A 27730-nucleotide genomic window follows, 5' to 3' on the forward strand; every position below is an offset into this window, starting at 1 on the left:
GTATGAATACAATTATAATGTCTGCTCTTCTCCTTTCTAGACTAAACAGACCCTGTATACCCTCACAGGTAATAATCATTCATGTTCCTCTCCTCTGGACTTTTTCCTCGCTGTTCCACATCCTTCTTAAAGTGGAGTAGCTAAAACTTGACACAACAATCCAACTAAAGATTTATTAGTGCTGAGCACTGAAGAAAGAATATTTCATGCACATTAAGATTTAGATCTTAGTCTCAAGTTGCCACAGTTTAACAGCATGCTGTGCATCAGCTGATCAGGAAACTGCCCATGATGCATACATACAAGGAATTCAAGTCTGTTCATCTTATCTTAAATCTTAGCGAGGTGAGACTCTTACTTTGATGAGACGGCTGTATCTAAAGACTGGATCTTAATCAAAGAGTTTTAAGATACTCTGCAGTAGCTTGTATCTTAGCTTGCTAAGACAGCGCTAGCTTATCATTAACACAGCTCAGCTGATGTGACTCTAAACCTTTGTAAAGAACAGACCTGCTTATAAAACCCAATAAAGTGCCTTATTTTTTCACAACAGCATGATAGCATTGACTCCACTCCAGTGGTAATACATGATAATTTGTACATTATTTTAAGTAGAACTCCTGCCTAGCCAGTAATTTCCCAGCCTGTGTTTGTGCAGTTGATTATTGTTACTTAAGTACAGTAATTTATATTTGTCCATATTGAACTGCATCTTTTTTTCTTTTTTTTTTCCAGACTATTTGTCCAACTTTTCAAGAAAGCATTGAATTCTAATCCTGAAGAGACTTCCTGTATATAAAGGGCAAACTGATGGATGAATTGGAAGAAAAGGTTGTTGGATTGAACTCTATCTCAAATGGGAATTAATTCTGGGAAGTCCTATGGCTTGGGTTATACAGACAGCCAAACTAGATGATCATAAGGGTCCCTTCTGGCTTTATAATATATGCACGTGCTTTCTGGTTTAGAGATATTGCAAAGGGTCCTTCCAGCCTGATCATTTTTAAAAGGCATCTGGAAGGATCCTAATGATACTTTAATAAAACTCAGCAGGAGTCTAACCTGTTTTCAGTTGCTGTTAGCAGACATGTGAACATATCACAAAAGGGGCTCTCCATACCACATTGCATCAACATGATCTCAGATGTTCCCACAAAGTAGTACACTCCAAGCCTTGACATTTGTGATTTCCTGCTTTCAACACAAGATTAATGGAGCACAAACAAGTAGAGGCCTCATTTTCAAATACTGCAAATGAGTCTCCCATGGGGAATTTCAGAATTCAGCTGATAGTTTTTAGCTCTGGTGTTTATCCATGTCATTAAGCAGTTTATGACTGGGATTATCTATCTGCTTAAGGTACCCAAACAGTAAAGTATTGTCAGGAATTTGCATATATATATATATAAACCTATATATATATATATATATGAAAGGGACACATGTGCACAAACATACACAGAGGGGTTGGGTTTTTTTGCTAATCCAAGAAGGAAAGGCAATACTAAACTCTCACTCTGTAAAGCTGCATACTTCATTTTGGTGGCCACCTTGATTTACCCAACTAATCCCATCCTTAAAAAAACAGAGAATATTTTACTTTATTCCAGTAATTAGTCTTCCAAAGCAAGGTTTACCAGGAAGGAGCATAGTACATGCTGATTTGAAGTTGTACCTGCTGGTGATATAAAGAGAACTTCTCAATGTACAGACAAAATTCTCCACTTTGTCTTTGACTTCCCAGCACATATCCCAGGGACCCACATCCCCACTGCATCTGACTTGGCAAGGAGGCAGGCTTTAAGAGCTCAGCCAAGAATACAGAAGTGTTTGTACTCCTTCCAAACCCAACACTGACCTTGTACTAACTCAGCCTTCAAAACTGGATAACTGAAATTATTAAATCATTTTATCAACTGTCTTTTTAAATTACCAGATATTTGAGAGTTTATGCAGTCTTTTCTTTACTGCAGTCTTGCTGCTTCTACTTGCAGAAACTTTCCAAGTTTCTCCTATTTGCAAACAGATTTATTCCTAATGATTAGATGGGCAACATTTGGGATGAAATAGAGAGCTATCTCAATGCATATATAAATGAAGAGCTCTTGGATTAGGACACATCTCTTCAAAATTAATTTTAAGAGTGAAAATCCATGAAGAATATGGATTTTTGGATGATAGGCCATGTGTCACATTACATATGTGATATGTGCACATTGTTTCAGGAGTCAGATCTCCCCATGAAAACTGTCCTGAAATTGTATGTACTTCTTTTCCTCTGCCCATGGAAGAAAGAGATAGCTGGAAATCAGTGCTGTACAGTGTGTTCATAGCATTCTGACAGTTTGACTATGTTAATTCCCAAGGGCTTTTTTCTTCATGCTGTGAGTTTCAGTGTTAATAAAGATAGTTTGCATATTTGAAAAATAAAGGGAATTTTTTTCCATGATGTTTTTTTCTATTTTTTTTCCTCAGGACCATGACTTACAAAGTTAGGGACATTACTTTTAGCATTATGTATTACACTTCCTTATCTCCCTGTGCCTATGTCATGAGTCAAATACCAAATTCATATTTTTACAAGGCCTTTCCCGAAAGCTTTTTCTTTGATGCCATCTTTTGCGTATGTCCATGTCATGGTTTAACCCCAGCTGGCAACTAAGCACCACACAGCTGGCTGCTCACTCACTCCCCCCACGTCGGGATGTGGGAGAGAATCAGGTGAGTAGAAGTGAGAAAACTCATGGGTTGAGATAAAGACAGTTTAATAGGTAAAGCAAAACCCATGCATGCAAGCAAAGCAAAATAAGGAATTCATTCACCACGTCCCATCTGCTGGCAGGTGTTCAGCCTTCTGCAGGAAAGCAGGGCTCCATCACTCATAATGGTTACTTGGGAAGACACAACACCACAACTCCAAATGTCCCCCCACCTCCTTCTTCTTCGCCCAGCTTTATATGCTGAGCATGACATCATATGGTATGGAATATCCCTGTCCCAGCTGTATGCCCTCCCAACTTCTTATGCACCCCTAGGAATAACAAAAACATCTCTGTATTATCAGCACTGCTTTCAGCACAAATCCAAAACATAGCCCTATACCAGCTACACGAAGAAAATTAACTCTATCCCAGCCAAAACCAGCACATTCTCCATCCCTAATTCCATACCATTTACATCATGCTCAGGTCCCACACTATCCAATACAACCTCATTAACCACCACGCCCTCTTCCCATCCTTTAATATAATACACAGATATCATTCCCTTAGTCTATGGACTCCCTTAGTCTATGGCCGAGCTGACACAACCTCAGGAGGGCGCGGGCACACGGCCGCCGTCCGTCCCCTCAGAAATCCCGCCCAGACCCCGCACGCTCGGCCGGGACCGGGGCCGGGACGCGAACCCGCGACCCCCAGGTGAGCTCGGGACGTGCGCGCCGCCACGCGCCCCTCGGCAAGGCGGGCCCTGGCGCTGCCGGCGCTTGCGCGCGGCGGCGGCGGCGGAAGTGTCGCAGGCGCGCGCGCCGGCAGCATGGCGGCAGCCCGCTGCTTGCGGCTGTGCGGGCGCTGGCGGCCGGCGCTGCTGGGACCCGCGCGGCGACGCCTCTTGGCGGCCGCCTCCTCCGCGGCTCCCCCGGCCCCGCTGGGCTCCGCGCCGCCGGCCTCCGCCGCCTTCAGCGTTGGCCCGCGATGGCACCAGCGGAGCCCCGGCGGTCTGGCGGGGGGCGACGCGCTGGAGGGCGGCGGCGGCGAGGACGGTAGCGGCGGCGGCGGCGGCGGGGCGGACGCTGGCGGGGCCGGGCCGGTCATGACGGCGCTGACGCCCCTGCTGGTCCCGGAGCATTTCCCCAACGTCCCCCTCATCGCCGTGACGCGCAACCCCGTCTTCCCGCGCTTCATTAAGATCATCGAGGTGAGGGGCCGCCGAGCCCGGCCCGGCCCGCCCGCAGCCCGGCGGGGCGGTCCCGGAGCCGGGCGTTCGCTCTCGCCGCCCCGGCGGGCTCGGCTGGAAGGAGCGAGCCGACCGCCGCCAGGGGTGTCGGGGCCGTGGGGCGGGCGACGGCTCCGGGGCGGTTTTGCAGCGGGTTGCCGAGCGTGGCTTCGCCTGGCCTTGGCTGAGAGCTCTTGAAGGAGAGCGGCTGCCCTTCGGCCGGGGTTTTCTGGTGGGCGGTGTAACCGTCCTTGACCATATGCAAAGGTGCATGAGGTATAGCCTCCCAGATTCTGGTAGTGCCAGGGCTGCTTGTCTCCTCAAAGCCACACTCTTCGTCTCTTCAGGTTTCTTTTAATCGTAGAGCGCTGGGGAGGGTGGAAAGGTGTATAATGCTCTACAGCCTTCTGTTTCTTAGTGTTTATTTCTGTGTAGCCTGCCCATGCTGGAATAGTAGTTTGTTTTGGGATAGTTACAGACTACGGGTTTCCTAAGTATTGCATCAGTCAGTAATGCTTCTAACGGGCAAGGGCAGTGATTCGTGCAGAAAGTCTTTCAGAGTTTGCTGTCTTCTCTGTGTTCTTTTGCTGAAGGTTAAGCAAACGTGTCCTTGGTTTAACTTCGTGGGCTTGTGTCATAGCACCAAGAACAGTATTTGTGAAGGCAGTAAACTGGGAGCTGCATGAAGAAAGCATGAATTCAGTATAGAGCAATGCTGCTACGGTGGGAGAGTGTGCTGAGAGATAGGGATGGTAATCTCAAAATTTCGGAGTGTGATCTTTCCCCTCTGCACCCCTATATGTATATTTAAGAGCCATAAATTTGATCTTTGATATGTGACTTGACCTTACAGACCAGAAATACTTTTCCCTCCTGAAATGCAGCCATTTTGGAACAAGTACTCATATATTTGCACCTCACTAGTATTTTACCAATCTGATTTTGGAGTAAATGTAACAAGAACTGAAGCAATATTTTCCTGTTCCAGTAGTGTTATTTATCATAATGGTATTTCTACTGTGGTATTTTTCTGCATGTCCAAATCTAATATGTGAAACTTCTAGTGTCTTCATAGATGTATTGGGGGAAGGAGAAGATTTTATACTATCATGATCTTTAGGCATGCAATCCTATGACACTTTTACGTACAGGTCATTAATTTCAACACATAGGTCAACAGTTTCTTACATTAAGATAATTGTTAAGTGCTCTCTCTTATCCTGCGAATTCATTGTGCTACCATTTAATACTTCCTTTCCTGACAATGTGAAGTCTCTACAGTGAATATGGAATTACTAATTTTCTTCTCTCTGTCAATGTCTGTGACACTGGCAAGCATAGTTTTGCTATACATTGTGCAAAATTAAAATAGGTGTGCCAAGATTAGAATAGGCCAACAACAGTGGTACTGCTCACGCTGCTCTGTCAAGACTATGCTGTTTATTCTCAAAAGCATTGAGCAATGCAGCTTATGTCCATCACTTCGAAAGAACACTCAGTGGTCAGTAGTGTGACTTTGTGCAACAGCAAAATTCACGAGGAGGTATTTTTTTGGTCACTGAGGGTTCAGCCTGCTGTGATAACAGTTACAGTGGTGCTGGGAGATCTGCCAGGGGCAGATGTGTGGCATCCAGAGAGCAGAGGGGAATAAGAAAGTAAAACAGGAAGAAATACTGGCTGGGACTCAAAGCGGGCACTCAGGTAGGCTGGTGGGAGTAGGAGAACAATTAAGTAGAGGGACTTTGGAGAAGAGGATTTAAGCTAGATTGGGTGGGCAGAATTCAGGCAATTGAGGGGGAAGATTGGACTAGCTCCTCAGTAGAAGTGGAGAGCTGGGACATACAGGTATCAAAGGGGAAGGGAACAGTGATAGCAACGTGTTGCTCAAGTGACTGAGAGGTTTCTTGCTCCTAAGGCTTGTACAGATTAGGCCTAGTTTCTGCCCCAGCCTTCAAGCTTGTCTTATGTACTCAGTGACTTGTTTTAAGTACTCAAATTCCATGTTTCTCTAATATTCTTCTGCTTCCATATTACTGTCCCCTAATGAGGGCAAGACTAGAAAAATCCGAGATTAGACTTCATAATTCTGTCATAGGGTTTTACCATGCCTGGCCTTACACACTGAGGATTCAAAGCTTATGGAAAATCCATCTCTGACTTCATACCTATTGTTGTCCTAGGTAAAAAATAAGAAGCTGGTTGAGCTGCTGAGGAGGAAAGTTCGTCTTGCCCAGCCTTATGCTGGTGTTTTTCTTAAAAAGGATGATAAGTAAGTTGTTTCTCTTATCTTTTTAAAAATAAGCTATTTTTGTGACTAGGCTGCATTTACACTAAAAGCTATGATCTCAAATTCCTTGCCTTGGATAGTATTACAGAAATTGTATATAGGCTTGGACCATCCTCTTACTATGACAGTTTTCATTGCCACCACCAGCACTGCTAGGAGCTTGAGTCTTGCTTTAGAAAAGGCTGTTATTATTTGGGAGGGAGATGAACCATCCAGGTAGTTGGGTGATTTGAACGGGGGCTACATGGTGGTAACAGTGGGGATAAAGTGAAGTGGTTTTGCTCCTGAGTCCAGTTTAAAGTTCTGCAACCAGTGGTGGTTTCTTTCTTTTTCAATATTACCTGCTTTCTCAAGATTCTGAATATCTACTCCAATTTTTTTCCTCAATAGCAATGAATCTGATGTGGTGGAAGATCTGAATGAAATCTACCAGATGGGAACTTTTGTACAGATCCATGAAATGCAGGACCTTGGAGACAAGTTGCGTATGATAGTCATGGGACACCGAAGGTAATTACTTGTACTTCCACTGCATCTCACCAGACTTCTTTATGAACAGATATATCCCTTTATTGTTTTCACCACATATATGCAATTTTCTACACAGCTTGTGTATGGCAAGCTTTTGCTTTGTTACTACAATGTATCCTGATAGAGCTCTGGTGCTCCAGCCCCAATATTCTGTGTATTATTGCAGATGCAACAGGTTAGTCACAAAAAGTAAGAGCTAGTGCCTGTCATTCTCATATAAATTGTCATGTGATGCAAGCAAACATTTGTGAAGGCTGAAGTTTAGGGGTTTAGGTTTAGTAATGGTGAAAAAAATTCTCTGGAACTAATTCAAGACAGTATTTTTGCTTTTTTAAAGGAAAAAAAAAAAGGGCATTCCAGAACAGTAATTATGTCTTGTCCTAGAACTGAATTGAAGAGAATAGGATTATTGTTGGGAATATGGGTTTAGCTATTTGTGTGAAGTATTTTGAGCTAAGACAATATAAAATTGTGGTTTTAAAAGTGTCAAATAATTAATTTCCATTATAAGGGAAGATACAAGGACAGAAACATGGCGGGGGAGACAGATTCAGGGTGGGTTTTGCTTTGAAGCATTGGGTTTTTTCCTCCCACTCACTTTGCTTCAGTTACATTTGTTCTGGACAGCAGAGAATGGGCAGTACTTCTTGAAGCTGAATTTGTGTGAGTTTGCGAGTCAACTCCTTTCCAAATGAAGTCTTAGACCTCCTGCTGCATTATCAAAGCACAACCTTGTTTGATTAGATTTTGGAAATAGGCAGCTATTGGGTTTGGTTTACTTGTAATAGAAATATTTCGCTATAACTTGGAAGGTGTTGGAAATTGGTCTTTATTTATTTGATTGAGACACAGAACACTGGTCAGTCATGTCCATAGGAACCACACTGGGTATCAGATCTGAGGAGTACGCTGCATTTACAGGATAAAAATATAGAAAAGGAAACTCTTATATCAGCAGCCAAAATGATGAAATGTGGTGTCCTGCAAGTGTGGGTCCTCTCATTTCTAAATCCCTCCTTTGGCTCTCCCCATAAACCTTCTAGCATGCTTTCAGGGTCAGAGCAGCAGCTTCTATAGTCAGTCTGGAGCTATTTACATGCTGATTGGCCTGCTGGCTACTGCCAAACTCTGTTGCAGTTGCACTACAAGGGGATGTTCTTCTACCCAGCAGCTGATTTCCACCACCAGCCAACCCTGTCCTCCAGAAAACGTTTTTTAACTTAATTGTCTGTGACTCTATTCTGTTGACAAGAGTAGTCAAAAGTTGCTAGTGGCAGACAGTCAGAGTAGTTGAGGAGGTCTTACTTTTTGAAGGAGATCACATGGAAAATAAGACCTGCACCCTGCACATAATTGCAATTATCCTGTGAGCTGGGAGTCTGCTACACCACAAGATTTTTTTGGACTCCATATTTACAGCCTAGAAAGACAACTTTGTCAAAGGCTATTGCAGTTCCTGAGTGTTTGTCTAGCACTCATCTTTGGTGGGGAAACCTTTTAAGCCAGTGGAGAGGGCAAGATTTTGATCCCTTTCTGGACAACTGTAGGTCATAATCTGTATTGAAAACATCTGACGTGAGGTCGTATGCACAGCAGGCAAAATTCAGAAAAGTTTAAAGACAGTAATGAGGAAACAAATTTTTTTGGAAGGTGATTATGCCATGTGATCTAGCCTGTCCCTTTTAGGCATTAATACTCAATTAATTGTTGTGGAATATACTGTGGGTTTGATCTCTTTCAAAATCATAATCTAGGAAATCTCTTTGTGTGATAGACTAAAATTTCAAATGTCTAGGTATGGAATGACTTCAAGGTCCATTATACACACGGTATATAATATTTCGTATTACAGTAGGTAATGCAGCAGATGTGGTTTGAAGGAGAGACTGATTGTTGAGAATCAGAAAACTGAAAAAGCAGAACATAATATTCAGAATTAAAGTGAAACAGTGAACTTGCTTTTCACGAGAGACAGGAAGAGGGTGTAAATCCACATCAGAGTTATTGGTTCATGTAGCTAGAGAAACTAGCTCCTGAGCAGACATACTAACCGTGATGCTTTATTAATTGTTCTGCTCTTGTGCTGCAACTTGTCACTGAGAAGTCAGTCTGCGATACTGAGCTTTGTGTGCATGTGTATATTCACCAACATTATTTACATTATTTTTCTTTTAGTCATTAGAAATCTGGTCTTGTAGTTCTGCAAAAAAGCTAACAAGGCTTATGACAAAGGTGCTGTCAGCTGCCCTTGGCCTCTCATTCATGCACCAATAGGCTAATTCAATGGTCAGTTAACTTTTTTGTGTGGCAACTTACTGTAAATTTACTTAGTAAGTCCTATCAGTATCTACCACTTGATTATTACTGTTTTACTAAATCAAGCCTTATTTTGACAAAATGAACCAAAAGCTAAGCCTTGTCAAAACACGTACAATCAGTCACCTTTGTCAAAGTTTGAACTTTTAATTTACTCAAAATACAATTTAGAGTCTTTCCTTTTCATGCTTAAGAGCTGAAATCACATATAATAGAGGGCAGTTGATTGTAGCTGGTTTCTTCTGGCTTCCAGGATTCGTATAAACAAGCAACTAGAGGTTGAGCCTGAGGAGCCTGAGAACAAACAGAAAATTAGAAGGAAACAGAAGCGCTCTAAGAAAGAGGCTGAAGAGGAGCCTGGAGCAAAGGACCAACCTGTGGAAGTGGTACTAGATCCTGTAGCTGCTTCCTCGCAGGAGGTTCTCATGGTAGAAGTAGAGAATGTGGTTCATGAAGATTTTCAGATTACAGAAGAGGTGAAAGTGAGTGAATTAATTATACAAGCCTGGACTTGTCCTGTAGAATTGCACCTACATTTCATGCTTAAAATGAAGAGTTCTAAAATCGGGCTTTAATTTCAGAAACCAGTAGCTTCTTCTCACAGTCACTGCATGAGGGGATTATATGAAAATAATGATTTTTCATTACAACAGCTCAATTCCTTAGAACTGGTCACTTCAAAAAGTTGCTGAATGAGGAGGTTGGGCTGTGCTTAAATCTGTGTAATATCCTCTATCAAACTGCTCCAAGGTGACTTGAGTGGTCAACTTGATCATATCTGCTGGCCAAGAACCAGTTAAGTTTTGTGCATGCAGGAAGCCAGCCTATAGCCGTTCTTATGTTTCCTTGCCTCCTAGGAGGAATAACTGCCCCAACACCAAGTACCATTACAGCACACCATTGCAGATGGGTGACCAGGGGTTGTAGTTCTGTGCTCCCATGCTGGAGAGGTTGGGGAATGTCATGTTTGTACTGAGGCCTTGTCTGTCCTTTTCCAGTCTTTATTGATTAAATTTTTATTGTGTTTATAGGCACTTACTGCAGAAATTGTCAAAACAATCCGGGATATCATTGCCTTGAACCCCTTGTACAGGTATGTTTTCCCATGCTGTCCTGCTTTGGGAGCATCGTGTTCTCAGATTGGAGTATGCCTTGTCCTTTTGCTGTAATGAAGAAGAGATATTTGATGAATTGTCACCTAGAATTTTGTCTTGGGATGTAAGATTTATTATCCATTGTTGGAAACAGAGGGGAAGTTGTGAAAACCTGATGTGAAACTTAAAATACAAGGCAGGATGATAAGTCCTATGGCAGGTGATCTGGGTCTAAGTGAAGGTCATTGCAATACGTGTCATGGTCTGATCCATGTAATATGAGCATAGTAAGAGTCTTAGCATACTAACACAAAAAATTTTACATAACTTTTAAGAGAGCATTTCATATATTTGGTTTTATTTATCAGCAATCGTTCCTTTCATTGAGTGATTGATGTGTTTGTTACTGAGTACTGGCTTAGTCAAATTTTTAAAAAAAGAGTTATTTTGCTGTGAAACTGAGCTGTGTTTAATTTCTTTACTCTGTCATAACAAGTAAATCACTCCATAAGGGTACTCCCTTGTGAATGTAAAAAGTACACAGTGCATTTTGGGTTTTATTACTATTTTTTCAGAGAGTCTGTACTTCAGATGATGCAGGCTGGACAACGTGTGGTAGATAACCCTATCTATCTGAGTGACATGGGTGCAGCACTAACAGGGGCAGAGTCGCACGAACTTCAAGACATCTTGGAAGAAACCAGTGTAAGATGAAGCTTTTAACTAAAGCTATGCTAACTGAATCAAAAGTATGTCTGTTGTATGTTCTTTACCAGCCTCAGTACAGAGGGAACTTCAGTGCTATGTTTGATGATAGATTAATACTGGTGACTAGGTTCCTGTTGAACGATATAGTAAGTCATTAATAACTTGACTTAAGGGAAAGGCTGGATGCTCTGCATCTTCGGTAGCAAATAATTTTCTTTTGTGCATTGGTTGCATGCTGTGGAATTGCTACACGTTTCATTTTTCCACATCTGCAGGTGCTGGAGAGTTCTCTCAGACAACCTGTTGGAGCTTTTTATTCTCCCTTTCTCACTGGGAGTTGACAAGAATATTGTGTCTGAAAACTCATTTTGTGTCTATCTTTTCCAGATTCCCAAAAGGCTTTACAAAGCCCTGTCCCTTCTAAAGAAGGAGTATGAGCTGAGCAAACTTCAGCAGCGTCTTGGAAGGGAGGTAAGTTTTCCAAGTAACGCATACCTTGTATGAGTATGTATTTATATCATGTCCACCACTGTGATGCTTAGTATGGCCAGTGATGAATTTTAAAGCAAGACAATGGTACACACTGTAAAGGGAGGTCATTTTAGAGTTAAGATTTTATATTCTTCTTCCATTAGAAATGCAATTTTTCATGCACATTGTAAAAGTAACAAGACATGAGGCTATAGCATCTGCTGTTGAATTGTGTCCAAGTTGTAATTTCATGCAAGCAGGTAAATCCTAGAGGACTGCAGTGTAGGGTTTAGGGTTATTCCATCTGGGGTCCGGATGATGGAACACCAATATGATGATCAAAGTAGTAGTAGTTTATTGAGCTTAGCCGATCATTTTTATACAATTCTATAAGTTGCTTAGAAATTCTAATTGGTTGCTGCATGCAAGCATTTGGTGTCCACGCGCACAAGCATAAACGGTGATTGGTTACATCGGTACTGTCCACGCACACAGACGTAAGAAAAGGTTAGTTATACACGCGCATAAACATAGGACATAATTGGCCGTATTAATTAGAGCATGCAAGACTTGTCTTAGTCCAATTGGTCGAGATAAGTCCCTGAATTGAGGTTGTTTGTGCCAAGTTCCCTTTATCGTGGAATGTGCACCTGTGTTTTTCTAATTGGGATCTTTCTTCTTCTATCTTCTTGTTTAGTCTGTTCAAAGCCTTCTAAAGGCGTCTGGAACACTCTTGTGACCATGAGCTACTTTCAGGCCCGATAACTAAGTTCCATGTAATTGAACCCTACACTGCAGTTTACCAAACACCTGTGTAAAAATATACAGCATAATACTGTATATAGCACATAATAGTGTAAATGTTATTTTAAAAGACCCTCTGCTAACTACTGTGAACTGCAGTAGTTCCAGACTATTGTAAATTTTAATCAGAATACAATAACTGCATCAAAATGGTAACGAAGTATAAGTAGTACAAAGATTTGTGTATACTGAGCTAAAAGTTCCTGGGTTTATTAACTCCCAATAATTGGGGCTTTTAAAATTCATGTTAAGTGCAAAATGCTTTTGGTCCGGGGTAGAAATTGTTGGAGACTTCTTAAGCAAATTGGACACATGCAGTCTGTGGGTGCAGATGGGATGCATCCAAGGATACTGAGAGGGCTTATCAATGTCATTTTGTTGCCTCAATCATTTTTGAAACACCGTGGTGAATGGGGAGGTTCCTGGTAAGTGAAAAAAGGTAAATGCCATGCCCATCTTCATGAAGGAGAATCAGGGAGACTACAGACATGTCGGCTTGCCCTCAATCCCTGGGAAGATTTTGGGGAAAATGCTCCTGGAAGCCCTGTACAGGCAAATGAAGGAGGACATGATTTGGAAGAGCCAGAAGGGATTTTTCCAAGAGCAAACTGTGCCTCATCAACCTTCTTGACTTCTCTAATAAGAAGGCCTAGAGTACAAAGGGAGAGCAATGACTGTTGTATACCTTGACATTAGCAAGCCTTTGTTGTGGTCAGCCATAGTATTCTTATAACCAAATTGGGATGTTACAGACTGGAAGGTAGTAGTATAAGGTGGGTGAAAAAATTGGCTAGTCTACTGGGCAGAAAAGGTTATGATTGACACTGTAAAGTCTAACCGCAACTAGCTACTACTGGTCCCCCTCAGGGAATCAGAAAGAACCTCCTCAAGTTCAGCAAAGAGAAATTCATAATCCCACACCTGGGTTGGAATAACCCAGTGCAACAGGACAGGCTGGGTGCCAACCAAATAGAAAATAGCTTTGCAGAAAAGGACTTTGAGGCCCTGATGTACAGGAAGCTGACCGTGAATTAGCAGTGTGTCCTTGCGGCAAGGAAGGCCAGCTGCGTACTGGGCTCTATTTGCAGTTGCGTAGACAGCAGGTCAAGAGAAGTGGTTATTCCCCTTTATTTGGTGCTAGGGAGATCACGTCTGGCTTACTCTGCCCAGCTTTTGGTCTCCCCAGCGTAAACAAAACATTGAAGTACTGAGTCATGGCCAGTGGAGACCACTGAGATGTGGAGGGAGTATGTCACAGAGTCACTTTTTATATTAGAACATGCTGCAAATTATTTCCAAGTAGTATTTTCAGTTGCTGAAAAGGTCATAACGGAGAAGTATTTGGAAGCATTTCATGTTTGATGAGTTGTGCCAGGAACAGAATAGTTACTGTATTTGTTGCTTTGTCTAGGTTGAAGAGAAGATAAAGCAAACACATCGCAAATATCTTCTCCAAGAACAATTGAAGATCATTAAGAAAGAGCTAGGTCTGGAAAAAGAGGACAAGGATGCTATAGAAGAGAAGTTCCGTGAGCGACTAAAGGACCTGGTAGTGCCAAAACATGTCATGGATGTGATTGATGAAGAGTTGAACAAGTTGGGCTTGCTGGATAATCACTCTTCAGAATTCAAGTGAGTCCATGGCTGTGTCCTCTGCTGTCAGGGTTAGTTGGGAGAATGAGAGAAATCAATACAATTCTGTGAAGCTCTTATCTTAATAGTTTCTTTTCTCTTTTTGTCATCGTTGTTTTCCTTGAATGTAGCATGTGATCACATCCTAGCTATAGGATTGTTCTCCAAATCTCCTGTTTTATCGTAGTTTACCTCTGTGGACTTCCGGAGGGCAAACTTTGGCCTGTTCAGGACACTGGTTGAGAGAGTCCCTTGGGAGGCAGTCCTGAAGGGCAAAGGGATCCGGGAAGGCTGGACATTCTTCAAGAAGGAAGTCTTAAAGGCTCAGGAGCAGGCTATTCCTATGCGCTGCAAGATCAACCGTTGGGGAAGATGACTGGCCTGGCTGAACAGGGAGCTTTTGTTGGGACTCAGGAAAAAAAGGAGAGTTTACCATCTTTGGAAGAAAGGGCAGGCAACTCAGGAAGAGTACAGGGATCTTGTTAGGTCATGCAGAGAGAAAATTAGAAAGGCAAAAGCTTAGCTAGAACTCAATCTGGCCACTGTCATAAGAGTATATCTGGCCTGTATCAGAGATAGTGTGGCCAGCGGGAGCAGGGAAGTGATCGTCCCCCTGTATTCAGCACTGGTGAGGCTGCACCTTGAGTACTATGTTCAGTTTTGGGCCCCTTGCTACAGGAAAGACATTGAGTTGCTGGTGTGTGCCCATAGAAGAGCAACAAAGCTAGTGAAGGGCCTGGAGCACAAGTCTTATGAGGAGCGGCTGAGGGAACTGGGGTTGTTTAGTCTGGAGAAAAGGAGGCTGAGGGGAGACCTTACCGCGCTGAAAGGAGGTTGTAGCGAGGTGAGTGTTGGTCTCTTCTTCTAAGTAACAAGTGATAGGACGAGAGGAAATGGCCTCAAGTTGTGCCAGGGGAGGTTTAGATTGGATATTAGAAAAAATTTCTTTACTGAAAGGTTTATCAAGCATTGGAACAGGCTGCCCAGGGAAGTGGTGGAGTCACCATCCCTGGAGGTGTTAAAACACATGTAGACGTGGCACTTCAGGACATGGTTTAGTGGGCATGATGGCATTGGGTTGACAGTTGGACTTGGATGATCTTAAAGGTCTTTTCCAACCTAAACGATTCTGTGATTCTTTTGATCGTTTTAGGTCTTCTCTTGCAGCCTAACACTGTAGATAGGAACTGTGCAGTCTGTTCCACTTCAAGAAATGTGCAGTGATTCCTTCAGCCCTGAATTTTGGCTCTTCTCACTTGTACTTAGGTGTTTTCATTAGATGTGAGAGAAGAGAAGCTAGTTGCTAACACATGACATTGGCTAAGCTACCTGAGGTGGTCCCTGAAGCGTTGGGGCAGGGCTGGAATTGCAAAGGAGTGAATAGCTTTTGCCACATAATCCATGACATAGATTGTCAGAACCTGAGCTTTCTTTGAACGTTTGTCTGTTGAGGTGGTTTGTGCTACAGCAGTCAGTGTAGTCATCAGCACTTTAATGTCCTGGATCTTTGCTTCTAGAATAAAGTATCTTTTATGGAGTAAAAGACTGTGTTTGAGAGCAGACGTGATTTGGATGAGAAACATCTTGATAATCATACACGAGGAGGAGGAGGGAGGAAGCTAGGAAAGACACACTGGGCTTCACAGCCAGCATAGTACCTTTCCCTCCAAATAGTAACAGTGGTAGGAAGTTTGCAAAGGAAGTACTTGGGAGAAAAAAGCCAAAGCTCTTGGTGTGGCAATTGCCTTAGGGTGAATCCTGGGACCAGCCGGCCAAGCATAAGGAGGCTGTGCTTCTCTGTGTTCATGACTGTGCACAATTTACTGTTTAGTGCATCCTGCCGACCTCCCTGTACATTTGAATCGCTGATCTGGGTGTGCGGTTTTAGAACAGATGAGTGCTGCTTTTACACACTTGTGATCTTAGTAACAGTCTGTTTAAACTGATTATCTCTGCTGTTAGCTTCCGCACTAACATCCTTATGCCCCAGTCTTAAATCTTTCTCTGTCGTGTTGTACATCCAGCTGTGTTTCCTTGCTTCTGAGCCAGGAATCTTTCTTCTTTACATTGTCTTGGTCCACTGGGGAAACAAGAGGAAACTGTTTTTCTACCTTTTAAGTTTCCTGACCTGATCCGAACAGTTGACAGTAGTGCAGAGCTTACAAACAATCTTGCTCATCTTCAGACAGGAACCAGCCCAAGACCAAAAAATCATACAGGGAATTTGTGTGCAGAAATCTAGGTCTTTGCATGGTATATTGGAAGTTCTTTGTCTTGGGAAAGCAAAAGCTGTGAAAAAAAGCTTTGATTTTGGAGCGGGGCAGGGATGGACGGACAAGGGAATGAAGATCATGAAGGTTAGCAATGGCTGCCCAGGTAATGATGTTCTTTTCATAGTCTCCCTTCCATGAGTAGTTCATATCCCACTTGTTCTGGATGAGATTATTTTGGAAGGCAGTGGAGGAAGTTGTGAGCTGGTTGTTGTGAAATTACTCTCACTTGTGTGTTTCTCTTAGTGTTACACGGAACTACTTGGACTGGCTGACTTCCATACCATGGGGTAAGTGTAGTGAGGAGAACCTGGAGCTGAGCAGAGCCCAAGCAGTTCTGGAGGAGGATCATTATGGAATGGATGATGTCAAGAAGCGAATTCTGGTAAGGCAGGAATAGGCAGTGTGTCCCATTTGACACTCTGCTTAGCATTGAGCATTTTGCATGTGTTTCACATTGCAGCTCTCCATTGAATTGTGTTAATTCATGGATCAAACAGAAAGCTGCATGAAAGAACAGAACGTTCTGATGTTCACTTTATGTGTTTAATTACTTGAGGCAATGAAGGTCATGTTCTGATTTTGAACTGCAATATACTGTTCTGCTACTTAATGCTGAGCAAGTGAGTAAGTGTCCAAGAGAAACAGTCTCTGGATTTTAATCAGTTTGTTCAGAGACTATTAAAATTGTTCTTCTTGACTGGCAAAGGTACTGCCTTTCCAAAACATACTGAACCTCTACTCAACTCTAAAATTAAGAGGGCGTCAGTTAACTAAGATGCATGTTTGCCTCACAACCTTTACCTGTCCCTCAGATTTGTGTTTGATGCTGAAGGGTTTATAGTCTGTGCAATACAGCCCTCATAATAAGCAGACAGGGTAGTTTTCAGTGTTGCCTTGTTCCACAACTTGTGTCACTTTTGCCTGAGGATGTCCTGCCTGTGCTTGCTGTGGTTAGGGAAGCTATTTTAGATAAGACTAGATACTTGCAACAGGTTGCAGCAACTTCAGTGACTTTCTGTGGGAACTGCCTTCATTTCCAGGGGACAGGAATAAGCTCCTCCTTGTAGCCAGCTAACGCATTCAAGCAGTGAAAGACAATCCCAGTGCTGGCAGGATTTGTATCATACTGGGCAAGTGCATCAAAGTGCCCAGGGGAGGGGAGACAGGTGCAGTAACTGACTTTGCATTAACAAATCGTGGTGAGAGTTTAGCAGATTTGGTCAAGCTATTGAGTGTAGCTAGCCTTCAACTTGGGTATTTCCTTCCAAAGAGTGTAGTAAGGCAGTTTCTCTGACTTTTCCCACATGCTATATGTAGTAGAGCTTTGTGTTACCTTGGGGACAGCACTTAGGCCTCCTCAGTAATTATTGTGCACAGAAGCCATATAGGCATCTCCTAAGCTAACAGTATGATGTCATTATATATAATGCATAGTAAATTCTTAGACATCCTGGAATTCTGCTTTTATTAAATTGTTTTGTTCCAGTCTCTTCTAGAAAAAAGATAAAGGTTGTGAAGTATCTCCTCACTGACAGCCAAAGGGGGCTTCTTTCCCTAGTAGTGCCCAAGACTTGTGACTAAATCCCTCTATCTGATTTATTATTTTGAATGATTTGTGGTAAGGCTGTTGTTCAACACTTGCAAGCAGATAACCCCTTTTGAGTATCAGTCTCTTAGGTTGCTTGTCAGCACTATTCATGCTGACTAGGCTCAGCCTTTATATAGAAATAGATAGAGTTGCATCATACAGGTCTGTGGCTTTGATTATTGATGTGGTTATTTCAACACATAGGAGATTCCCCAGTTGTAGCAATGCAAGCAAGGTTGATGATTTTAAGGTACTGAGAAATACCTACACAGGTTTGAGCCTTAATTAGGTTGGTGCTATTGTCCTTGTATAGTATTGCTGTGGAGTTCAGTGCTGTAGGGGGAAGAGATCAAGGCTCATCTTTGCTAAATAGTTGGCTTGTTACAGGGGAATCACATCTCTGCTCACTTGCACAGTGATTTCGTCACTGTAAGCACATGAGCAGTTGAGACTTCAGTTCTGAACCATGATCTTTTCATTTCTCAACTGCTGAGTGTTATTTGAGGGTTGCCTAGCACAGGGGTGTGAAAAGATGCAAGCTTAACTTGGCAAAGAAGTGGTACAGTAGGAGATGATCACTTGTAGCTTTAGAGACTCAGGTGAGAACTAGGGAAGCTGGGAGAAGAACTAGAAGTCTGTCTTCCCGCTCCAAGACAGTGGAGAGAGAGCGAGACTACTTCTCCCAGTGAGATGAGTACAGAGCACAAAAGCCAGGGACAACCAAGTGTGTAAATAACCAGAGGGAAAAGAGGTGCACCAGTACAGTATCCTTACTTAGCTTCTCCCCTTGCCCTCCCCAACAAATTTGAGGACCAGTTTTGTATATGGTGCTCGTTTTGTAATCATTGCTTGACCTGATAACAAATGTGTTTTGGTGTTGCTGCAGTTGCCCTTTGTTCACTACTGGTGTTTCGTCTATTCTGCAGGAATTTATAGCAGTCAGCCAGCTGCGAGGATCCACCCAAGGGAAGATCCTGTGTTTTTATGGACCCCCTGGGGTCGGCAAAACCAGCATTGCCCGCTCCATTGCCAGAGCCCTAAACAGAGAGTACTTCCGCTTCAGTGTTGGAGGGATGACTGATGTAGCAGAAATAAAAGGACACAGGTCAGTGTAACTTGAACAGTTTCTCTATCCAGCAATTTTTACTTATGTTGTCAAAATAGGAACCTAACTGAAGTTGGACTATGTCTGTAATTTTCATCTCTGTTCTGCCAACCCTTGCTGATAGGAGTTGGGATATAGGAAGAGGTGAAAAGGATAGCAAAGGGCAGAGTTTGGAACATAATCATATTCTAAGTGCAGTCACTTCCTGCTTCTTTTGTATGCTTATAGGAGGTCTTTGAAAAAATGCATGAGCTACCCAAAAGCATTGGACTGATGCCAAATGCTAATTCATGTCTGTCTATAAATGCCAGTGCTAGGGAATGGTGACAGTTTGGACAGGGCCATTCACATGTTCAGGTGTGATTAAGACTTGGTTTCTGAATAACAAGGAGGGAGGTGCTGCATGAGGAAAACTTGGGAACAAGAATATTCATGGGGAGAACAAGATGATGTGAATACAAAAATCAGTAGATCAGACCCTGCCACAGGTTTATTTTCCTTCCACATACACCTTAAAACAAGCAGTGTTTTCAAACTAGTAAGAGTAGCTGTTCTGTGGTGTTAATTGAACTTGTGAGGTTCTGCCCTATATGATGCAGAAGCAAAGTATTTTATATACTTCTCAGGGTGTTCTCTGCTCTGTGCTTCTTGGCATTCACTCTGTTGTTACCCTCTTGTTCTGCTTCTGTATGTTCCTGGATGCCAGTTCCCTCTAGCAGAAAGATTGTGTTTTGCTGTTAGCAGTTTGTTCCTTCAGTGTATCTTTTGATTTACACTGATCTTCCGGTTTTTGTCCCTATCAAGTGAGGGAATGCAATGTTCCCTTTTCTAATGTTTCTCTACCCAAACCCCAAGAAGTCACTATTCAAACATCTCTGTTCTCAGCCGTACCTCTTTGCTTCCCTCTAATATAAAAGTGGTTAAAACTAAAGATAAAAACTGCAGTCCAGGAGTATTCTGCCAAAATGCATGTCTGATCTCTACTGGAAACAGACTAGATGGGTCTTGGTGGTTTCTATGGTGATAGAGAATCCTTTTGATATATGTAGAAGAAATAGAGACTTGTTTCCCAGCAGGATATACCTGTTCCATCAGCTGCATGCTGTGTTGTGTGATGTGTGCTGTAGTTTACAGTGGTTCCCTAAATACAGTCTCTGGTAAAACAGGAGGACATATGTTGGAGCCATGCCAGGAAAAATCATCCAGTGTCTGAAGAAGACCAAGACAGAGAATCCACTTATACTGATCGATGAGGTGATGTACCTGGTCTTTCTTCTAGTTTTTGATCTTAAAAACATGTATCAATTCTTGACCTCAATAGGAAAGGTGAAGCAGTAACTCTCCTAAAAATCCCAGGGGTTTTTTATTTAAATGAGGCTGGGCTCTCAAATTCTTTGGATGACAGTGATACCTTAGACCCTTTGTTTTCTCTTCCTATAATGGACTTCAACTTTAATATCTCAGTTGTGCCCTTCTCATTAAATTGTAGCTATTTGGATTGCGAGGATCCTAATGGAGCTGGCTGCATATTCAGAGGCTTCAGTAGCTCTCATGTTCCTACCTAGGTGTGGGAACATCATTGTGTAGAAAAACATTATTGCTTATGTGATTATTAGACAGAGTCACTCTCTCAGCACATCTAAAGCAAGACTGTAAGGAGTAGATGCTTACAGTCAATTTGTGGTCTGATTTGAGAATAAAGTGAGTCAGGGCTACCAGCCTACTGCTTTGTGGAAAAGCACATAAGGACAGGATATATTGGCAGGTGTTCAGAACAGACGAAAGGTCTCTCTAGCCTCCTTGTTTGCCATGCCTGGGAAAGACCAGCAGCAGCTGCCTTGGGAATGGTATGGGGAACCAAGAAACTGGATAATGAGTCGCAGTGTAATGTAACCAACGTGTATCCTGATTCAAAAGGTAATGAAAGCTGTAGGTCATGGCACTTCTACTTAAGTGGTGTTGGTGAGGAGCCTTGCATTGGCTGTATTAGCAAATGGCATTATGTTCATCTAGTTAACACCACTCTTTAGGGAGAAAAAGCAGTGGAGAGTGGCCCTGTTGTGACCTCTCCTTCTGAGGGACGTGAACATGCTGAAAGAGACAACAACCTTGGACATGGTCCCGGGCAGCTGGCTCTTAAGTGGCCCTGCTTGAGCAGTGGGGTTGGACAAGATGACCTCAAAGTCCCTACCAGCCTCACTCAGCCTATGATTCTGTGAAAGCAGCAAAGGTCACTAGCTGAGCTGTGATGAGTGGCTGTGTATAGGCACTTTGCACTTTGGGCAGAGTAAGGAGAGTGTCTTAGCTTACCTATTAGGGAAGTGGTACAAGCTAGCACCCTGTAGTCCTCCCACTGTGGAATAAGTATTTTGGTCTGTGAATACAGCTTAGCTTAGCTTAACGTGTAGTAGCCCACTAATCCATGATAACTCACTTGCTTTTGATTGTATGCACATTCCCTGAGACTTCACAGTGCTTCTCTACAACACTGTTAGTCCTGTGTCTTGTCAGGTGTGTCATGAACTCACACAATAGGATAGTGGGGGCTTGGGTGAATGCACACAAAACTGATAGACTGGTGGTGGCTGTTTATGAACAAACACACGAAGATTTTCAGATGGAGCCTGGAAAGAATCTTTGAGTGAGAATTTATTGTGGTGAGAAACTTCTTAGAGTATTTAAAGTTTTTCTCCCATAGGTGGATAAAATAGGAAGAGGATATCAAGGGGATCCATCTTCAGCCCTTCTAGAGCTGTTGGACCCAGAACAGAACTCTAACTTCTTGGATCATTACCTTGATGTTCCTGTGGATTTATCAAAGGTATTTCTCTCTTCTGCAGAGGTTGTAGAGCTGGAATTTATGAATGTGTATCAATGCAGAGATTTCCTGTCCATGAAAAGATGTTGATATTTTAGTCAGTTGGAAAGTCAGACAGATGGGATTGAGACATGAGTGGTATAGTTTTGTCTCTGCATGAGTTGGCTTTAACTGAAGTGTCTGTACATGCTTAACAGAACACAATGACCAGCATATGTCCTATAGCCCTAACTCCCTGTAGAGCTAGGGACACAAAGATGCGTGGTATCAGGTAGAAAAGGCAGGAGCTTTTCTTCTACGTAATGATTGGCAGAGTTGCTATAAAGTGAGGTAGCCTCATGCTGCTGTCAAGCTTTTGAAATTGGTTGTCTTTGCACACTGTTGCACTTTTTGTGCAGCTTACATTAATTGCAGACTTGATGGATTAGAAATATATATATAAATTTGGTCACTTCTGTGCTAACTTTGTAGAAGGTAGAAATAACTTAGAAGTGAGATCTAGATCTCCCCAGGCAAATAGTTTCCTGGTCCATATTGGAGCATTCCAATTCCACAGTTTGTGCTGTGTGTATTTCTAAACATTTATTTTGGGGGTAAGGAACATCCTACTACATAGTTCTAAAATCCAGACCCTTTCCTGTAATAAAAATTAGATTCCACAGAGATGATCTTGCTCCAGCCCTTCAGGCAGAGAAACACAGACCTGAGGAACTATTGATTGGAGTAAAGCAGCAGGTTAATGAAAATGCTTAATAGGATCTTGTAATACTTCCAGGTACTTTTTATTTGTACTGCCAATGTAACAGAAACCATTCCAGAGCCACTGCGGGACAGAATGGAAGTGATCAATGTATCGGGATACGTAGCAGAAGAGAAACTTGCAATTGCAGAGGTAAGAGAAACCACTGGTTTGCTGTGAATTACATCTGATAAAATGTTTTTGGCAGATTCAGGCTTACATAATTACAACCAACTGTGTCCAAAAAAATTAGGCACATTGCATTTTGGACAGAGTTCCTCTGATTTGAACAGCCAGTTAAAGTAATGCGGGTGTTCCTTAGGCTGTGGACTCCAGAAAATGGCATTGAGCTAATAGTAGAATGAAGTTGTGTGAATTGGGACCACCAGGCTTTTGTCACAAATACTAACAGATGTATGTGGGGGGTTATTTCTTTCAGAGGTACTTAGTCCCTCAAGCACGAGTTCTGTGTGGCTTGGATGAAAACAAAGCCAAAATCACATCAGATGTCCTGACTGTTCTCATCAAGCAGTACTGCAGAGAGAGTGGGGTGAGGAATCTGCAGAAACAAGTAGAAAAGGTGAGGGAAAGTTGTGTGTAACCATGACCACTGTGCTTCAGCCTTCTCAGCTTTTTCTACAGAAACAAATTACTGTCTCACTCAGGTATTGAGGAAATCTGCCTATAAAATTGTGAGTGGAGAAGCAGAGATGGTCCAAGTAACACCTGAAAACCTGCAGGACTTCGTAGGAAAGCCAATCTTCACTGTGGATCGCATGTATGAAACCACTCCTCCAGGAGTGGTGATGGGTCTGGCCTGGACAGCTATGGGTGAGACAAAATGACTTTGGGGTTAATGTCTACACTACCATATAATTTTCAGAAATTGAATGTGATAGTCAAACTGAATTTTCCCTGCTGAGTCCAGTGAAGTTCTTCCACTGGCACCAGTAAAATTAACTTCTGTGGCTTTTTAGATCCTGACTACTTCTTCTTGAAGAAAGAACGCTTTCTTATTCCCTTACCCAGGCTCATTTTAGCTTCAGGCCAGCATGTTTTCTCTTTATGCTCCATATCCCATATGAACCACATACATTAGGAACAGCAATAACTAAAAGCATGAGCCTTTTCAGAGAGGACAAGACCTCGTCTGCTTCCTTAAAAGCAGGAGGTGCTGTTCTGACTTATGGCACAGCTGAGGCATGCTATATCTCTTCAGTGATGTTGCACCACTGACTTGGCTTTCAATGTCAAGGGCAGATACAGGTATTCTAGCACTCTGTTGGGGTGGGTGCAGTTGGCTAGTTTACCATTCATTGGATTACTCCCCTAGTAACTTAGGGACTTATATGCACCACAGTATGGAAATACAGCACACAGCAAAGGATATGACCCCTGCATACCCTAATTGACCTTGGGTAGAACTGAAGTAGTTAAGAGGGATATTATCAGTATGGTGGAGAAGTTGAATAGATGTCTTAATACTGGAAGGCTGAACTGGCTAGAAGGGTTTTATGGTATGAGCTGATCTTACTTTTTAGTTATGAAGAGCCCGAAACCATTATAAGAACTGATTATTTCCACTGAGTAGGGGTTGCATCCATATTGGTGGAGTGTGAAGTCCAAAAGAGCAATGAATGGAGACTGTCAGTGCAGTGCTGTTGAGATTCCTAGCTAGCCTTCCTGAAGGGATTCAGAGAGCAGGTTTCAACTGCTGTTTACCCAAAAGCTAGTGTCTCATCAGAGAGCCCCAGTTCCAAATTACTGACATTGCTTCTGCATCACCAAAACCTCCTGGTTTGATTTTTCCTTTAACTTTTCTCAGGATGTTGTTTTTCTCTTCTTCTTAGGAGGTTCCACTCTGTTTGTTGAAACATCCCTGAGGCGACCCAAAGACAAGGAGAACAAGGATGGGTCCCTTGAAGTAACAGGACAACTGGGAGATGTAATGAAAGAGAGTGCCAAAATAGCTTACACGTTTGCAAGAGCCTTTCTGATGCAGAAGGACCCCAACAATGACTTTCTCATGTCTTCCCATATCCACTTGCATGTGCCAGAGGTAAACTGATGCAGAATTCACAGAGCATGCATAGCAGCTAGGCTGGTTTGCTCCACCTAGACATGAAGCTGGAAAACACTTCATTTGTCCATATGTTGTGCAGAATGCCCTTTTAGCAGTAAAACCTAGAAAATACAACACTTTCCTCAGGATCTTGTGAAAGCATTCTTACGAGCTATGTTTCCATTCCTTTCTGCAGCAAGCATGTGGCAAGAATACAGGGGCTTGGATAATGCTGTAAGGATTCCTAGACTTTTGTTGTAGCTGTTGGCCCTGTTGTGCTGGTGGGGAAACCGTGGCATAGAGATAAGCAATTTGAATAAAAGCTTGTATGCAGCTACAAGGAAACCAAAGTTTAGGTCTCTGTTACCAGGCCTTCATAAAGGCTTCAGGTCATTTACACTTAATTGAAAATACTACTCTTGGCCTCTGTGCCATGGTTTCTAGTCTATATAATGGCAGTGATTGCATTTTCCCAGTGTTTGGGACTGAAAACAAATGCTCACAATGCTCAGAGGGACTCATACACTGTAACAGCCTTTGGGCAGGTGCATTACCTTAGACAGGTTTTGTATTATGATTGTGCCCAAGCTTTGCTTCTGACCTATTGCATGCTTTAACCTAGTCCACAGTCTCCTTGTCGCAGCTTGCTCTGTGTCTGTCCAAGTACTTCATGTTATCTGTGTGTTCATTTCCTGGAGGATCAGAAAACATCAGACATTATCTTTGCCTCTGATCCCTCTCAAACATTCATTTCTTCTGCTTACCTCAAAGATCTGTTTGGTCTCAGATAAATCCAGACTTGTCACTAGTTTAGGTCTGGATTTTGTTGGGTTTTCTAAACTGAATGATTTTCTCTGCCTTGAATGATTTTCAGTATTGTCCTCCACTATTTTGTAACTCTTGATGCTCACTTCCCTTGTGATGCTGACCTCTGTTCCTTGTTTCCGTGGTTGACTTAAGTCAACAAAAAGCTTCAAGGCATTCATGCTCTGTTTTTTTGCTCATGTTGCTTATTCAAAGTCCTGAACCTGATGAGTATTGTGGTGGCATTGGGCCAGAAATCAAACTGTAGACTCATGGATTATTCCTCACGAATAAGGTGAGGATTGACATAGTTGTTAATAGATCAGCCAATTCAAATAGCAGGATTCCATCAGTGATGCTTTGCAAAAAACCTTCCTGAGACCCCATGAAATTGGAGCCATGTTCAAACAGCAATGACAAAGATAGCGTCTGGCTTTCCTACTCTGTGAATGAGCTAAAGGTAGGGGGTTTGTGCTTTTTTTTTTTTTTTTTTTTTTTTTTTTTTTTTTTTAAACAGGGAGCAACACCAAAGGATGGACCAAGTGCAGGATGTACTATAGTAACAGCTTTGCTATCGCTGGCCATGAATTGCCCAGTGAGGCAGAACGTGGCCATGACTGGAGAGGTGTCATTAACTGGAAAAATTCTTCCTGTTGGTGGAATCAAGGAGAAAACTATTGCGGTAAGAGCTCTTCTCGTCTCTGTGCCATCATCTGTGGGAGAGAGCCCTGGACTGGGCTCAGCAGTGACTGGGACACCCAGAGTGATTGCTCCTGTAGTGGGAGAGGCAGTGATTCAATACATACTGTGGAAAAGCCTGCTGGGGGAACATGGGGATCTTGCCTGTGTCTCTGGCTGTGAGGAAGGAGATGGGACCCCAGGCTTTGTGCCAGGGCATCTGTGTTGATCTAGGTACTAGACTGGTAGAATTAAGGGTAGAAGGTATCATCTGGCTGTTAAAGCTGTCTTCTCTAACACAGACTGGCATGGTCCAATAATCTGTGCTGGGTTGAAGTACCTATTTAAGGAGGGCATCCAGTGTAGATTTGACAGTATCCATAAGGTATCGTCCTTAACATTAAGGCTGTGTTGCCTAGTTCCAGCTTGAATTTGCCTGACTTAAAATTTCACATAGATATCCCTATGTTTTTCTGGGTTTAGATGGAAGGAACTTTTAATGTCTTGCATTTTCCCCTGTGAAGTTTGTTTGTTTTAGTAAGCTATACAGATCGAGTTCTCTGAAGCACTCTTGCAAGCACTGGATTTATAGTGGTGCTTGTTTTTTTTGTTTCAACCATTTGCAGTTTTCAGAATTCTTTTCCGAGCATTGCATCTCTCTCTGTACTTTTCATCTGCACAGCTCTTGCCTACATAAGCCTTGCATCACGCACATTTTTCTGTCTTCAAGAATGGTATTAGCTCTTTCAGTAGCCTGTTGAGCTGGGGCTTCACATCAGTGTTCTGTCCCCAAATCTGTTTGGGCTACAGCCTTGTGCAGTGGGATTCCTTCTCCTCGTGTGACTTTAAAATGGGCAATTCCGCATTTTGTTCTGTGGTAGTCATTAAAGAAGGACTAACATATGGTAGGGATGTCTGTGGCACTGATGACTGGCTGCACTTGGACAAGTGCGAGTGGCCACCCAGGGATAAATGCAGGATCACCTACAAAGTGAGTGGGTACAAACCTGCCACTTCATGAGTGGGCTCCACTTTCTGTCCTCCTTCCAATGCAGATGTCCGTATCAAAAGGTTCTGTAGAAAGGTGCTATGGGCTATGCATGTTGATGTGGTCGGTTGGTCTGATAAGCTGTTTCTAATTCCTCCTTTGATTCTAGGGTTTATCCTCACCCAAGTTGGAAAAGACTCTTGAATTGTTCTAAACAATCCCCCAATGTGCTGACATAGCCCTTCTAAAATATTTGCTGCCACTTCAGCTGTCCCTGCAGCTGAGAAGGTGGGACTAGAGGGTGTGTGTTTTGGGGGCCTGGGGAGATCTAGAACATGATCCATCCTTAGTGACATCTTCTGTAAGTAATGCCCTTGCTGCTCTCCAAAGTAAAGCCAGATCGTGCTCCTAAATAACTGTTCTTGGTTTCTAAAGCGGGAGAGTGTGTTTCCAGTAGATTGATGGATTACTAGGACTCAACAAACTACATAACTTTCTTTTCCCCATAGGCGAAGAGGGCAGGTGTTACCTGCATCATTCTGCCATCAGAGAATAAAAAGGATTATTATGACCTTGCTGGATTCATTACAGAAGGACTAGAAGTGCATTTTGTTGAGCACTACAAAGAGGTATTTGATATAGCATTTTCAAAGCTGGATTCCACTGGAGGATGACACTCAACAACCTAATGGCTGGAAGGTGGTCTGTCCCTTAATGCTCAGCCCCCACCCAGAAATGGGGTGACCTGGGGCAATCCTGAAGTGGGACATGGAGCTATTGCTGCTGCGCAGCTGCTGAAATGAATTATGGCTTTGCTAGAATAAAGTATTTCTCACTCTTTAATATTGAATTATGATCCACATTAAGTATTTCCAATAAAATTGTGAAATTTTACCTAA

General features: G+C 42.7%; 2 protein-coding genes across 3 annotated transcripts in view; both read left to right on the forward strand.

Moving 5' to 3' along the window:
- The window catches only part of LOC142035799 (excitatory amino acid transporter 4-like), a 39614-nt gene extending 37165 nt beyond the window's left edge, over positions 1 to 2449 (forward strand). Inside the window, exons 13-14 of one of the 2 annotated variants that reach the window (XM_075038324.1) lie at positions 41 to 68; positions 736 to 2449. In XM_075038324.1, coding sequence (XP_074894425.1) covers positions 41 to 45 — 5 coding nt within the window. In that variant the 3' untranslated portion in view covers positions 46 to 68; positions 736 to 2449. The remainder of the gene's footprint in view (positions 1 to 40; positions 69 to 735) is intronic. The other variant, XM_075038323.1, reaches the window with a different exon arrangement.
- A 1069-nt stretch (positions 2450 to 3518) lies between these two features.
- LONP1 (lon peptidase 1, mitochondrial) lies at positions 3519 to 27730 on the forward strand. The gene is made up of 18 exons (XM_075038325.1): positions 3519 to 3915; positions 6114 to 6202; positions 6611 to 6730; positions 9321 to 9549; positions 10099 to 10160; positions 10737 to 10866; positions 11257 to 11340; positions 13556 to 13776; positions 16293 to 16431; positions 18564 to 18742; positions 19909 to 19996; positions 21441 to 21563; positions 22336 to 22452; positions 22739 to 22879; positions 22965 to 23130; positions 24150 to 24358; positions 25683 to 25847; positions 27341 to 27730. The coding sequence occupies exons 1-18, from the start codon at positions 3535 to 3537 to the stop codon at positions 27503 to 27505; spliced, it is 2808 nt and encodes a 935-aa protein (XP_074894426.1). The 5' UTR covers positions 3519 to 3534; the 3' UTR covers positions 27506 to 27730.

The sequence above is a fragment of the Buteo buteo genome, chromosome 10, assembly GCF_964188355.1.
Source record: "Buteo buteo chromosome 10, bButBut1.hap1.1, whole genome shotgun sequence".
NCBI classification, from domain to species: Eukaryota; Metazoa; Chordata; class Aves; order Accipitriformes; family Accipitridae; genus Buteo; species Buteo buteo.

Coding starts and splice junctions, on each gene's coding strand:
- LONP1 (XM_075038325.1), top strand. CDS start 3,535: ATGGCGGCAGCCCGCTGCTTGCGGCTGTGCGGGCGCTGGCGGCCGGCG. Junction 10,867..11,256: donor ACATCTTGGAAGAAACCAGT/GTAAGATGAAGC, acceptor TATCTTTTCCAG/ATTCCCAAAAGGCTTTACAA. Junction 21,564..22,335: donor TTCCTGTGGATTTATCAAAG/GTATTTCTCTCT, acceptor TAATACTTCCAG/GTACTTTTTATTTGTACTGC.